General features: G+C 38.3%; 1 protein-coding gene across 19 annotated transcripts in view; it reads right to left on the bottom strand.

The window, feature by feature from the left end:
• Positions 1–609: 609 nt before the first annotated feature.
• Positions 610–15,237, bottom strand: part of Foxp (forkhead box transcription factor P) — a 311,646-nt gene continuing 297,018 nt past the window's right edge. For 12 of the 19 annotated variants that reach the window (XM_077419195.1, XM_077419189.1, XM_077419186.1 and 9 more), the window contains 4 exons: positions 11,977–12,152; positions 8,052–8,127; positions 7,664–7,770; positions 610–7,060 (listed from right to left, as the gene is read on the bottom strand). In XM_077419195.1, coding sequence (XP_077275321.1) covers positions 6,811–7,060; positions 7,664–7,770; positions 8,052–8,127; positions 11,977–12,152 — 609 coding nt within the window. In that variant the 3' untranslated portion in view covers positions 610–6,810. Of the gene's footprint in view, positions 7,061–7,663; positions 7,771–8,051; positions 8,128–11,976; positions 12,153–14,321; positions 14,453–15,237 lie in introns of those variants that run through there. The other 7 variants (XM_077419191.1, XM_077419194.1, XM_077419190.1 and 4 more) reach the window with 4 other exon arrangements.

Below are 15,237 nucleotides of genomic sequence, written 5' to 3' on the forward strand. Positions count from 1 at the left end.
AATCGATATCAAATATTGTTTTATGAGAATGATAAAGATTTAAAAACAGAAATATATCAAAAGGTGATAACAAATAGCAGAAATATCTAGGATCCCTTTATTAAGTGCGTTAACAGGGAATTTGAAAACAGAATTTTTAAAGAGCTTAGAATTCTCGTGTTTTATATATGTCGCAGTTTTTATTATATATATATATTTTTTTTATATTTATATATTTATATATAAGTATATCCTTTCCAGATAATTCTATATCAGCTAGAATCTTAATACTAACGCTTACGTCGAACTAGAAAATGCGATTTCGTAAATTCACTATTTACACAGTATGATATAAGTGCTTCCTGCTATCGATCTAGACATATATATTATATTTCCCTAAATACATTAATTTACGTATATAAATCTCGATACGTCTAAACGGGATTATCAAGCATTATACAAACGATGTTCAGTCTTATCCAAAGAAAGTACGGTGAAAATTATAATTCATCGGTACTTACAATTATATGCTACTTAATCGGCTATATTTCTACGCTCCGTCCATTTACCAATTCCCGACGTAAAAGACCGGAGGTTGATAAAGAACAGTTGAAGAGAAATCGTGCGTGGTTTTTCTTTCAGTAACACATTTAATTTCTTAGTAAAATCGGTACATTTTTACAAGGCAACTTATCATACAAATACTTAACAAAGTAATCCAGACAATAAACATTATTAGGAGAATGCAATAATTTTCAATTTATGCCGGCGGTATCTTATTCGATCGATTATACGGTCGTTCTTTATGGAATTTTTACATCTTTGCGTGAGAGCTCGAATTGCGATAACAACCTCCTTGTTTTATTTTTCTTGCGAATTACTTTAAATTATATATAAAAAAAAAAGAAACGGAGAATATGTAGAAAATTATTATCTTTTACAATTTTGTCAGAGATTATATTGGTATGTTATTTTACGTTTAAAAACCATATTTATTTGTACGTTCTTCTAACACGTTTGATTTGATTGCGAGGGAATGCTTCATTTGACGGGAATCCTTACGATGTGTTTCACGTTATATACACACTCGTGAGAATGTTGAATGGAACGCAATGAAATTTGTCATGAACATGTCTATCTCGATCACATATGTACAATGTATCGAAATTGCAATATATTCGGATATTTAATCAATATACAACAATTACTTGTTTCACAAAATACGACGAATTGTCATTTCATTTCGTCGACGCGCTGTATTGAATTTCTCTAGCAGCTTCGTAGGGGTAGTAGATTGAAAAATCTAACGAAAACTTTTTGAAATTAGCAACAAACGGTTTTCTTCGGGATCCGACTGACTTGACTTTTTTTTTTATTAAACACAAATAAATATTAGCATCGATTTGGCACTGTTCATGTTGGGGATACCTCGATCTATCTGATATGATTGCACGGAACCGCCGTCGCTTTCGTCAAAGCAAAGCAATAAAATTCTAGGTAATGCATCGCTGATTGATTATCGGGATTCGTTATCGGCAATTATTTTCCGAGCGTTTTGCAAAGTTTCTACACGCGGCACGATTAAAAGCTATATAAATTTCTACAGCGTTGTGTGTGTAAGCAAAAATAATGAAACAATCTCTCGCCCGAATGCGCGCTAATCGATCGCAATGCCCGCGTACATAAATCCAAATTGCCCTCATCAACAAACATAACAAAAAAGAAAGAAAAAAAAAGAAAGAGGAAAACAATAATAAAGCATCTGTGGGTACATGTAACATTGTCATAATACAAAAGATTCAGCAGCAGATACGCGTTGCGCGAGCCCGCCCAAAACGTCACGCGACGCGGCGCTTGATCGATCAATTAACCGATTATCAATTATTAATTATCCGGTCGTCAGGCCCCGCTCCTCCCCGCGACGTGACGAACGTTCACCCGGCAAAACGAGAAAATGTCTTCCGTCGAATTATCCTCCCGAGAGAACATTGAGAGGGAGAGAGATAGAGAGAGATAGAGAGAGACTTCGGGAGCGGGAGTCGAAATTAAATGCAGACGGGATTACGGGGTTAACGGGTAATTAACGCGTGCACTCGCATACACAATTACACCCATGCGCACACATGCACACGTGTATATATATATAAGCCGCGATATCGGCAGAATCATCCGTCCGCGAATGACGTATGCGCAAATTCCTAATGCCTCGATGAGTTTAATTATTTACAGAAAAGTCTTCTATATGTCATACACGTGTACGTTTGTATGTGTGTGTGTTTGCGTGTGTGTCAAGTTCTCTTAATTCATTATACATAATACATATAGACTTAGTCTATCAATAGTACCATATTACGCGAAAGCAAGCCCAAACGGCACTGAATCTCGCAAAATTTCATCGGTGAACCAGGTGACCGCCGAACGTTTATACGGCATCCTCGCGCGCACAAAAAATGCAGACATACACATACACACTTGGCATTCTCTCTCGCTCTTTACGCTTGTCTTTCCTTCTATGCGCGTGTGTGATTTAATTATTCCTTAACCCTGCAGAGATTTTACACTCAGGACGAGTACATGCGAAATATCAATTTCGTGTTTTAAATTATTCAGCGATTCAAATATGTCAAGCCTCACAACGCAGATATGTATATGTCTCGTTAATTAAAGTTGGGCCGTGTCAATTTGAATTTAAATTACTTATAACTCAAAACGCAAAAGTTATACAATTTTACAATGATTTACTTTGTCGGTGTTCGACAAACAATAATATTGCAATTGTAATTGTGGAAGTGAAGAAACGTTTCTTTAATATTTAATAAAAAATGATAAAACAATGCTTGCAATAACCGAGTGAAGCTATTAATGCTCTGTGCATATATTACAAATATCCAATTTATATAAAAAGCCGTGATAAAAACTATATATGCACGTATGGTCAATTTGACTGTCAAAAATTTGAAATTCAAATATTTGTAAAATTCTCAATATTTATATCATATCAATAATATTGTTACGCTCCGTTCGCTATTCGTGTCGCGCGCACTCACGAACGCGTCCGCGTACTTCCGGGATCGCAGAAATAACCACTCTCGTTATACAAAAAGGAACTCGGGTTTATTTAAACTCAGAACGGAATACAAGAAAGTTCTGGGAAACCGGACCGAACGATTCGAGTCACCAGATCAATCTGACAGGCGGTAATTAAATCAATAATTCTATGCGTCCCCGTTGTCAAGGGACGCGCTTCGGCTTGAAACTCCTGCGGAGCGAAGCCAATTTCAGCCCACGAGAACGAACGTCTCGGCACGGGCGAGCGGGCGTAACAATATAGTATCTTCTTATTTTTATTTGATTGTTTACTGAAATAGTCTAATTTGCGTTAGTTCAATTATATTTATAATCAAAAAGATACCTGCTTAAACTGACGAACAGAGACGAAGTATAGCATATTCATTCATTAATCAAATTTAACATTACTTTTGCATTTATCTTTTAACTAGACTGCGAAAGCTCGTGAAATTCTATACTGTAAGATCCAAACCAATTGTGGTCCAAAATGCGCGCGCGCGCGTTGTTTTCTTTAATAATAATAGAACACAACGTTAGAGAGAAAAAGATGTTATTTAGAGTTTAAGAGACAATAATGCAGACAACAATTTTGATATTTTTGTTATCTTAAAACGCGTCTTAATATCGCTCGCTTAAAAAAAAGTTTGTTGTAAAATTTCACAAACTTCCGCCTTCTACCTACAGCATAAGTGCACTGATACATCAATATCCATTATTGCTATGTGCCATAACGCCAATAAAATTAGAATCGTTACAACTGAAACTACGATTGGACAACTGTGATATAATAGGTATCAAAGGAACATGGAAGATCCTTTCAACTTACGTAAAAAAAAAAATCTCACGGTACTCGATGACGTCGCGAAGTTACACTAATCAACACAAAATTAAATATTTCACGTTTGCAAAGTAACTTTGTAGAGCTCAAACTCCTTGCAAATAATTTTTCAAATTGCACATAATGTCTCGTTACAATCTAATAAAATATACAACTACGCTTTGCGTTTCCACCAATCACCGCGCAGAGGTGACACAGGCGACTTGTGGCAATTGAATTAGCTTCTAAGCTCGACAAATGTGTTATCGTTAAATACATATGAAGACTAAAAAAATCAAATATATATACTGACGGTTCTCAAGAGAAATTCGAATTATTCACGTCGTATCGATTCCGAAACAATTTAAAGTGCTCGCCGTACCGATGTGTGAGCGCGCTTTCTAATCTTGTGTTTCGGGATAATGGAGACCGCGCACTTTAGAAGAAGTCTACTGGCCTCGATTGTGGTGTGTGCATATAATAGGACTAGGATTGGACGAAGGATGAGGGAAAAAATTTGATGGGAGAGGGCATGTCGACATCTAATTCCTTATAATTTCGATACGTATACGTATTAATGTATATATGCATACATAGTACCTTTTTTAATTGATTTATAAACTTCATGCTTAGAGAAGTAGGGAGATCAATAACGTGATCACCTCTTGCCATCGTTTTATGCAATATGTTTTTTTTTTTTTTTTGACATTCGAATAACGTAACGTATAATTAACTTGCCTGTAATTGATCGGAAACGTTGATATACAATAGACTTAGCAACCAAAAACGATTTGTAACGTATAGATATATATATAAGTCCCTTAATTATATGTATATTATATATATAATTAAATATAGTGGTCTTACTATATATTCATCACGTATCACAGAAGGAAGTGCTAATAACTATAATATAATCTTGAACGCGTAATATACCTAACAACTCGAAATTTTTATGTTAATCATCCAAGGCATTGAAATGCTAGCTTTCAACGCGTTGGAACTTGAAAAGCACCATCTCGCTACGGCGCTGAGTCTATCCTATACCTTATAAACGGTGAAGTTAAATATATATATATATATATATATATATATATATATATATATGTATGTATATATATATATCATACAATTCGTAGAAAAAAAAAACCGTCGAGAGAATCGTGTTAGCGTCGAATCTGGAATTTTGTTTGCCGTTTGTGGTTTACACTTACGGTACATCAATATAAAACGTAGCGTTAGCGATCTTCCCACTTATCCCCATTCGTAAAACGTTCGCTCGAGTGTCATCGATCGTCTCGCGGAGCCACGTACACCTACATAATAATCGTTCTGCCTCGCGGATTTCCTGACCGGCTCGATCGGAAAGTATAATTTGAAAGATCGTCGCGCACGCGCGCGTGTCGCGTATCGTGTAGCGCTCATTTACAAACATCGACCGCCTCCTGACCGTTTTTCTTTTTTTCTTCTTCTTCCTTCGATCGTTTAATTACCATTTAATGAATACGAAACTACTTATACGATCAACTTCGCTAGACTATACAGAGTGCTACCAAATGTAGCGGACGGGTACGCCGGGACGCATCCGATCTCGTCACGGACGCATGTCTTAGTTTAAATTTTGTGTGTGTGTGTGTGTGTGTGTCTGATACTGGACCTCTTCGAGGGGTAGAAGGACCGGCTTAATCGCGAGAATAACACATTGCTCTTCGCTCGCTGGGCGAACGCCTTAAAGACTAAACTCAGTCGCTCCCGTACGTACCCACCACCACCGCCACCACGGCTTCGTCGATTTATTTCCTAGATTCAATCCCGCCGGACTGTCTGATCGATTCGCTTCTCCGGCGGAACCGCGTGTTGCTTTTCGGCGATATTTTCCTTTTGAAAAAAAAACCAAACCGAATGTATATCGACGAGTATGGCACTGTTTCGCATTGTACGATAGTCTCGCGTTTGGATAATTATATCCATGATAGAAACAAAACCAATTTGACTTTCTCAAAACGCAAAGTAGAAAATAGAAATGTATTTCGCGCATAACATGCAGCGCAATATATTTCCAATCGTTTGTAATGAAGTTATATTGTTATCAGTTCGGTACAACGTATAACGCAAAGAAGTTTAAGGACTTGCTAGACTTGCTGGAGTCCACTTGTCACAGTGTGTTTCGCGTACTTATATTTCTACGCACGGCATGCCAGCGCGAAACGCACAATCGCGCGAAGCCACACCGGTTCCTCCGGCGAAGGGTACTTTCCGTCGCGTTTACGGGGCGCCCGGTAAGGCGCGCCGACCGCAAGGCGCGCCGTGCACCGGGTGCCCTATCGTCGCTACATTAATTTCTAATGCAATGTACACGAGAGAGAGAAAGAGATAGAGAGATAGAGAAAGATATATGTATATATTATGTATATGTGTCTATTAGATATAACCGCGGCTCCGGAACGGAAAAAAGATCAAGAGAGGAAAATAAAATACATCGTTGTTCGCAATTGCTTGAGTAAGGATATGGATCGAAGGATCGCTCCCGAATATCGCCGAGATTACGACGCTACATCGTCGTCGACCGGTGGTCGTACCGCTTCGCCACCGTCGTCGCTCAACCGAGTCAGAGAGTCCTTTCACAAAATTCGTTTTGGCTCCTTTTCGTTTACCTTAAACGTACCGCCGATTGGGACGTCGCGGCACAGATATGATACGTTGAGGGAGGTACAACTCGTACGAAGAAGAAGTGTGGAGAGGGTGGGTGGTCCTGGTGGGCCTTCGTCGTCCTCTTCCGAATCTCTGCTTCCGTATACTCGCTCTTCCGCCACTTCTTTTATACCTCCGCGTTCTCTACTCTACCCTGGGTCAACGTAGAAGGGTACTCCTCTCTTCGCGTGACCGGATCAAACGGGACACCTTGTATACACGTTTCTTTATCGGTTTGTCGCGACGGGGCGGTACTACGCCTCGACCTGATCCTCCGGGATCATTATGTCGGGCGCCATTGACAGGTCCTCCGCTATATCCTCGTCCTGGCCGGAGTCGTGGCCGTGGCTCTCCGAGTATTCCCTCTCGTCCGCCTGATCCTCTTCCGTCTCATGCTCCATGGGGCCGTCCGGCAGCTCGCGCTTTATTAATCTCGTGTGCTTCCCTCCTTCCGGGCTCTGGCTCTCCTGTTTTATGTGCACGGCCGGTTCATCCAGCGGCGACCTGTTGAATCGACGACACGCGCGAACGTGTTGTATAAGCTTTTATGAGTGGAAAACTTGCGAGAACGCGCCGCGCCGGTGCGGTGTGTCGGAATACATATTTCATAGATCGCGGACAGACGCGCGCGCGGCGGTATATTTTTTAGCGACACACGGCCAACGGGGGAATAACGATTTCGTTTTTTCCCAGTATTGTTTCATTGTCGCGGCTTCGTGCGGTTTATCAAACTGCAACGGATAGTTTGTGTTTTGTGGAAGAGTCGCGCGTGAACAGGGGAGCTTTTTCACGGCTTTTGCGCGCGGCATGTATATGCCCCGGAATGGATCGTACAGACCGTCCGTAAACATGTCCGATGAATAAAATAAATTTCGCGATGTGTTGAATAAATAAAAGATTTTGGGCAGGTTTCGACAACATTATATACCGTAAGCTGAAACAACATTCCGAAAATACGGGGGGGGGGAGACAGAAATGCAGATTTGTTACGCGAAAGAGTTATTGCGAGAATTCTATAATAACGCTTTGGTCAATATTTTATATTTGATAAAACGTAGGTACTGTGAACGTTCGGGGAATGAACGACGCGCTTAATGATAAACTTACATTAAGTCATTATGAGGTAACACATGTTCCTTATCAGGACTTGTCGCTGTTGACGTGCACATCGGATTCAAAAATCCCATGTTAGACTCCCCGAGTGCCTGGAAATACTCAAATTGCATTAGATGGTTAGTTATTACCGTCTAATACCATGTACAATCATTAGCTAATGACTATTTATTTATAAAAAAATTAATATACTGTAGAAGCTCGTAAACTGCGTCAGCGAATCTTTCTAAATGGGTGATTTCATTAATATAGAAAAAAATATCTATTTAATTATTTTCGTTATTACTTTAATGCGAATCATTTAACTAACATAAGACAATAAATTACAAAAATTTATTTTCGGAGGATTTTTGTATTCTAGGAATTAATTATTAATAGTTACCTGCAGGTTGGCATTAAGCGCGTCACCGTACATAGTAGGACTATGCGTCAGCGTTGGGCTCTTCGACGGTACACCCCTAGATATTGACAGAGAAAAGTATGTTAATAATATTCGAAATTCGGCCTCGTGAGCATATATTTCCTGAAATCAATCACGTGTATGAATTTTCTTCAATCGTGTCAATGTTGGGACGGATCTGATAGAAAAGGAGGAGTAAAAGTTGAGTGTATGGTGTATTATGTGTTTGTGTGTATGTATGTATGCGTGTATTGGAGTAGTAGATGTATGTAGACGTATTAAAGACAAAAAGGAGAAAGATAGAGAAAGCGAGAGAAAGTGAAAAAGGTGTAAAGTGAAAGAGAAGAAAAAGAGAGAGAGACAAAGAGAGAGAGAGAGAGACAAAGAGAATTATATAAATATGAAAAATGTATACATATAGATATATATCAAAAAGAGATTTAAAAAAGCGAAAAAAGTATCCGAGATACCTCTTACCTACTTACAGTGCCTCATATCGTTTTGTCCACCGCACTGGTCTCATCGGTGATTGAGCGAGATTAGATAAAAATTACAAAGAGAGAGTTTAAAAAAAGCGCTCCGGTTTCGAAACTTCATAAATAAAATAGTAGCAATTTGATCTTTTTTTTTTCTTGCTTTTGTTCGTTCAATTTTAATTACATTAGTATTACATTAGTTTCAAAACAAACGTACTTATAAACGGCCACCAGGTTACCTGAGCTTACCGTTCACTTTTGATTTACCTTGCAAATCATTTAGTAAGTACTCGATTGTATGTATATTGCATAACAATCGATCACCCTTTTCTTCCCGACGATTTGCGAAGAGAAGTTCCTCGCTGTGTTTCTTGCAATTACCGTTAAATAATGGTAAATATACTCGGTCTTAACGTATGTCATCGGAAATCTTGGTGAGAAATTTAAAAATGCATGCCAAGAAGAAGATGAGAAAAAAGATGTCCTGCGACCGTTTATCAAGCAACAAGGAGCGCTGAGTAAAGAGAAAAATAGAAAAGGGATAGTGAAGATAGAGGAAAGTCGATAGAGAGAAAGAGAGAAAGAGAGAGAGAGAAGTTAAAAGGAGAGATTGAGTAAAAGTAGATAAAATTTTATAAAAAGTATTAAAGATGAATATATAAGTAAAAATTTTTTGAGAATTATTATTATCGTTACATATTACTGAGATTGTATATTGAATCCACATATGGTACCTGTGATACAAGACGAGTCGCAATGATGAAGATCGAAGAATTCCACCCGAGGTTATAATTGTAACGCATAGTATACACAATTTACACATGCGCGAGTAGCCCTGACGTACATATTCACTCAAACCAAGAACCATTCGCTCATTGCGGAAGCATGATGTAAGATGCTAAGGTTTATTTTGCGATTCTCAACTTTATTTACCTTGGAATGACATTCGTCATTCTCCATCTTAAAACATTTCAAAATTTTAAGAAAATATTCCCAAGTTTTCTTCCAGCATCAGCCATGTATCCCGTTAAAATTAATGTTGTTTTGTTTGAAATTGATTTTTAATTTTTTTAATTTTTTTTCCATACATATTTTGATATTTCAATTTTTTTAAATCTTTCTTTAATATTTTACATTGAATAGTTTTTTCTTCAAATAGTTTCTTTCATTAATCATCATAATATAAAAAGATAAGCACAAGTTAATTTGCAAAGTTGAGAAATTTTCAAAAGTGCGCCTAGTAGATATTTGCAACGTAGTTGAAAATCGCAACAGATCGCAAAGAAAACTGCATCCGATAAAAAACTGAAAAAACAGAACCTCACCAGAATGCTACACTGCTACGTCACTCTGTAGAAATGAAATAAAAATGACGAACGTAAAACATTGCACACGTCTATTAATGTCATAGCAATTCTACGAATCAAAAGAAGAGAAAAGTAATTCTCTACCATTATGAGAAAACCAAGGAACAAACAGAACAAAAGAAGAAACGGAAGCAAAACTTCAACACAAAAGAACGCTTGCCCGCAGAAACACACCACTTTCATACGAGACGCTACGCAAACGGCATTACATTAAGCGTCATACGTTTATAAGCAGTGTTTTTCAAAGTGGATAGGATAGTTTAGAAGACTTCATCCGGGAGACGGATATTGAGGATTCACGGTGGTACATGCGAGCAACTAATAAACACATTGGAGATCCGGCAACTCTGACCAATCGTCCTGTTGTTGGGACGTTGCAGGATCGTGCAGGATTCAAGCTATCACGGAGTGCAAGAGCCTCGGGTTACAAAATACTAGTGACGTATACGGGTATGTCCTAATGAACTCTTGGACGTCATTTGCAAAAGTGTGCAAAATTTGCTCGTCTTTCGACATACAGGATCCTATTATATATTTTTTTTTTTAACGAAAAAATGTCGATTTTGTTTTTCTAACGATAGATATTCTTTGACCAACTTAAAACTAATTTTTTATTAACAATTTTTTATTAAGATTGGGCTAAACATCTCTTTTCTTCTAAATCCTAAACAGTTTACTATCTTATTTAGAATGATGAATTAGAATGATGAATTATTTTCTATATAAATAAAATCTCTTTAAATTCAGATTTAAAACGTTAAATGAAAAATAATTTATTTTATTTACCTATATTTATGTAAAAATAATTATTTCGATATTTGTCACAGGAACAATTTTAAAATGATCAAAGAATATGTATCCAAAAGTAAATATCAGAATACTACGTGAAATTTAAATGCTTTACATTTATGTTTAACTAAATGACAATTTTATTTTGTTTTTGCAAACCTCAATATTACACGAAATTTTATTTGTATTTGCTAGTGACATGTGTTATGTGGTCTAGTAAATAAATATTACATTAAAAAATCAAAATTATATTTGTAATTTTTAATAATAATTTCACAGGTTGTACCTGTACGGTTTCAGGATAAATGTATATTGAAAAACCGGAATAAAAAATTGCACATTTGTAACAAATAGACGAGCAAGGTAATAGTGGGATGATACTACTGTCCAGTTTTTTTAAGGAATCGGACTTTAAAGGCGCTCGAGGCAGGCATGATGCGGAAATCATTTCCAGAGGGATTGGACAAACTGCATGGAGCCATTTCCTGCTGCCTTGGCATAATTTCAAATTACACATCACGATATTGAGCTTAAAAATAGAAGAAATTTTCTTACAAAGTATATTGACATTTACGACTGATTGTGAAATCTAACTAATCCAAATTGATTCTTGCATCTATAATTGCAGCTGTTAGCATCGCAATAAATAATTTGAAAAAAAAAACACTTACTAAAGAAATTATTCTAATTCATGAAACCTTAACAAAGTAGTGCTATAATTTAAGTTGCTGTACACAGTATATATTGTAAAATCAAAATCAAATTAAAAATACGTTTTAATAAAATATTAACCAAATTAAACATTAAATCAAATTTTTCGAGTCCTTACTCATTATTTTATTAAATCAAATGGTTATTTTCTAAAATTTTATCGTTTCCACATATACATCTCATTCTCATTACATTAATCGTTACGTTAATCCTTCACACACATTTTATAATACTAAAAGTTCCTTCATTTATTTTGCAGTTTAATACAAGAATTAAAGAATATGACGAAGTAAATTTGCTGCTTCGAGGCAAATTTTTTTTATTCCAAAGGGGCATGTCATTACGTCAATATAACAGTAACAGCTGCAACCGTGCACAACCGCGGAGCAAGTGCACAAAGACTTTTCAAAGGCAGCAGGTTGTAAAGCCCATTTAGTGGTTCAATTTGTAGACAACGACCAAGCGAAAACGTCCCGGTCGCCGCGTTTCATAAAAAAGTACCGCGGTAAGGTCAGAACGTCGCGCCAGCCAGCCAGCAGAATTCTAAAAAGTGGTAGTGCTTACTGTGCGGAGAGGTGGGGTGGAGTGGGTGATGGGGTTGGGTCATATTTCCTGGGGCGGCCGCGGGACAGATGCCGCCGCTTTACGAACTCGGCGTCGTCCACCATCCAGAATGACCCGAAGTCGTCCTCATAGCGCACAAAACACTTGTGCAATGATAGATTGGTGCGGATCGCGTTCTGTATACACAGACAAGACCACCAAGAATAGAGAAAAAGAGAGTAAAAAAGACAAAGGTTTCTGGTTGTTTTTTTTTTGTTTTGCAGTTGATTGCGCATTTTCGCTTTTCTTTCGTTCTTTCTTAATTTTGCGCACACGGCCCTCGCTCGCCGCTCGCTACCCTTCCGTACGAAAGGGGGGTTGTGTGTGGCATCACGTATCGCGCGGGGCCGGTTTTTGCTTGCCGTCGCGTTTCATGGGAGACCTTCCCCCAGAGACGCGCCAGCGAGCGCTGGCATGTCCTCTCTTGCCGACGGCTCCGTCGCATCTCTTATTCGCGTGTCGCCAGGACATACGAGTGTGATCTCGGCACGATCTCGGAAACGTCGACTTTTCAGAGAAAGAGAGAGAGAGAGAGAGCAAAACAGCAGCACAGATTCGCAAAAAGAAGGGATGGACAAATCAGAGAAAATAAAAACAGAGTGTACGCAGAGTAATAATAAAAAAAAAAAAGAACGTATGTATAGTAAGGCGGCTTCCTCTCACTACCTGACAAAGTGCAACACTGCGGTTCTCACTCTGTTTCCGTGGGGGGAGTAGGGCAATTCCTGCTTCCGGGCATCCGGGGGGCTCTTTTCTCGAGAGACTAGACTCGGGCCAGAGAGAGAGATACCTGGGCCCCGCCGTGTTCTCGATCGGGTTAGTCGCTGCAAAGCTCACATGCTCGTTATGGAAAGCAACTGCACACGGACGCACTACGGATTTTTCCCATCTCCGAGAACGTGTGATTAGCATCTCTAAACTCTCTTTCTATCTGCGTGTTTGTTTTTATTTTTTTTTTTCTGTTTCCCTTCATCTCTGTCGTGGCTCTTTCATCGGCGACGCACTCTCACACAACATCCACGCACCCACCAGACTGCCGACTACCATCACACGACGACGGGCAAGTATAAGAAATTCACACACACGCGGGTTCAAACACAGTGATGACGGTAGTTTCTCGAGTATATCTCTCAATCAGCGTAAATGTAAACTTATTTGCGAAGCTACGTGAAACTTATTTCCAATTGAAAAAAGAAATAAGAAACTCGAATAAAACTGTGGTCTTTCGATCTCGTTGCGAGTGTACAAGTAGCTCTTATCAGCGAATTGTACGAACGGCACCTCGAGAAACTGCGTTATTAGCAGCAAACATACAGACAGACGACACAAGCGACGTACAGTAAAGATTGTTATGGCGTTCTTAGGTGTATAAAGAGGTTTTTATACACACACAGATATATATATACGTATGAATGCGCACGTATCAAGTACAAACAGGTACAGTATAACTATGAAGAGAGAATGTAAAACAGGGAACACGACGTAGACATTTTGTGTAGGCGGTATCAAATATATATATATATATATATATATATATATATATATATGATTAAAAAAAGAGAAGTAGAGAGAAATGCACAGGAGAGCGTGCGTGTATGTGCGTATACATACATACAAAGGCTACAAACGCACTGATACGTGCGTTCGCATACCTTTAAAAATCACATATATAGAAATATATATATAATATATAAAACAGATATATATTAAAAATACATATATATAAAAAGAGCTATATATATACGTATAAGATAGAATGTGTTAAATATTCTTAATATATATATAATATGTGTAAATATATATAAATATCGATATATAAAAATATGTATAAAAAGTATGTAAAAAGTTATATAAATATGATATAAAACTGTAGAAAATTGGCAGTATAAGGGGCTGGGGGGCGGGGGTTGGTCAGCGACTATAAATGTAGTAAAAGCGAGTATAAAAGAGATAATATAAATATGATTTAAGTATATATGTAAAAAGACAGAGAGAAAGAGAGAGAAAGTGAAGTATAGATATATCAAAGGATTTCGGGGAACGGTGGGGAAGTTTGTGATCGTGAGAAACTATCCCCTCGATACACTCGGGAGAGGGAAAGAGTGCGGGGTCTTCGAGTCTGTTAATCTCCGCTCCGAAAGGAGAGGAGCCAGAGGGGGGGTGGTAAGAAATATCGGTGTGAGAGAAAGAGAAAGTGAGAGAGAGAGAGAGAGATAAAGAGAGAAAGTGAATATAGAGAGTAAAAAGCGCGGTTGTAATTATTTTTTTCTGATCGATGGGGGGGCATGGGGGGAGGGGCAACGTACCCGGTCGTGCTGCAAGCGCGCTGTGGGCGTCTCTTGTAAAACTCCACTTCGTCCACCGTCCATACGGCCCCTTTCACGTTTTCGACTCGCATGAAACATTTGTGGAGAGACAGGTTGTGTCGCACTGCGTTCTATACAAAATAATACACAGACTAAATAAGCAACGCAAAAAACGAACGAAGCCAACTCAATCACGGTCCCGGTAGTCGGCGAAGGGGGAAAGGATCACGGTCGTTTGTGGCGATTCGTGGCGCGCGTATGTGTATGTATGTGTGTATGTATGTATGTATGTATGAGTGTGTGTGTTACGCAGAGGCGGTGGAGAGTCCTCCTCGACGATCGGGTGATGATGACCGATCACGCTGATGAGGCAAGAATGGATGATGATCGTGAGACCGAGGCGCGAGGTTGCTAAGTGAGACGTGCGATATTGTATACGTGTGCCGTATGGATTTGTCGAGGTGCCAAGGTGCCAACGAGCAGCGTTGCGAACGATCCCGTTGAGTACTCGAACCCCATCGGAAACCCTGATTAAATACATCTCTCGATGTTTACTGCACAACGACGCGTATCAATATCTCGAGTTAATATTATGCGAATATATATACGCGGATATTTCAAGCTTCTCCCGAGCTCTTTAATTCACATACAAAGTTCTCAACGTCGTAACTGGTTATCTCTAATTAAATTGAAATTTATTACGATAATAATATAGAATGGGATATAGATGGAATTAGACAAAAAAAATTTATCCGTCAATAAATACCGAAGCGACGAGCTTTTAATGTTCTTACCGTGATACTAAAATCCATTTTTCCAATATATTGGTGAAAATATAACGAGCGAAAATAATTAAAGTGTCGTAATTTAATTTCAACAAAAGTTATTAATCCCATAATGTTGTGTTTGCACATGC

Source organism: Temnothorax americanus, unplaced genomic scaffold (genome assembly GCF_048541705.1).
Source record: "Temnothorax americanus isolate GAGA-0224 unplaced genomic scaffold, ASM4854170v1 Scaffold52, whole genome shotgun sequence".
Classification (NCBI taxonomy): Eukaryota; Metazoa; Arthropoda; class Insecta; order Hymenoptera; family Formicidae; genus Temnothorax; species Temnothorax americanus.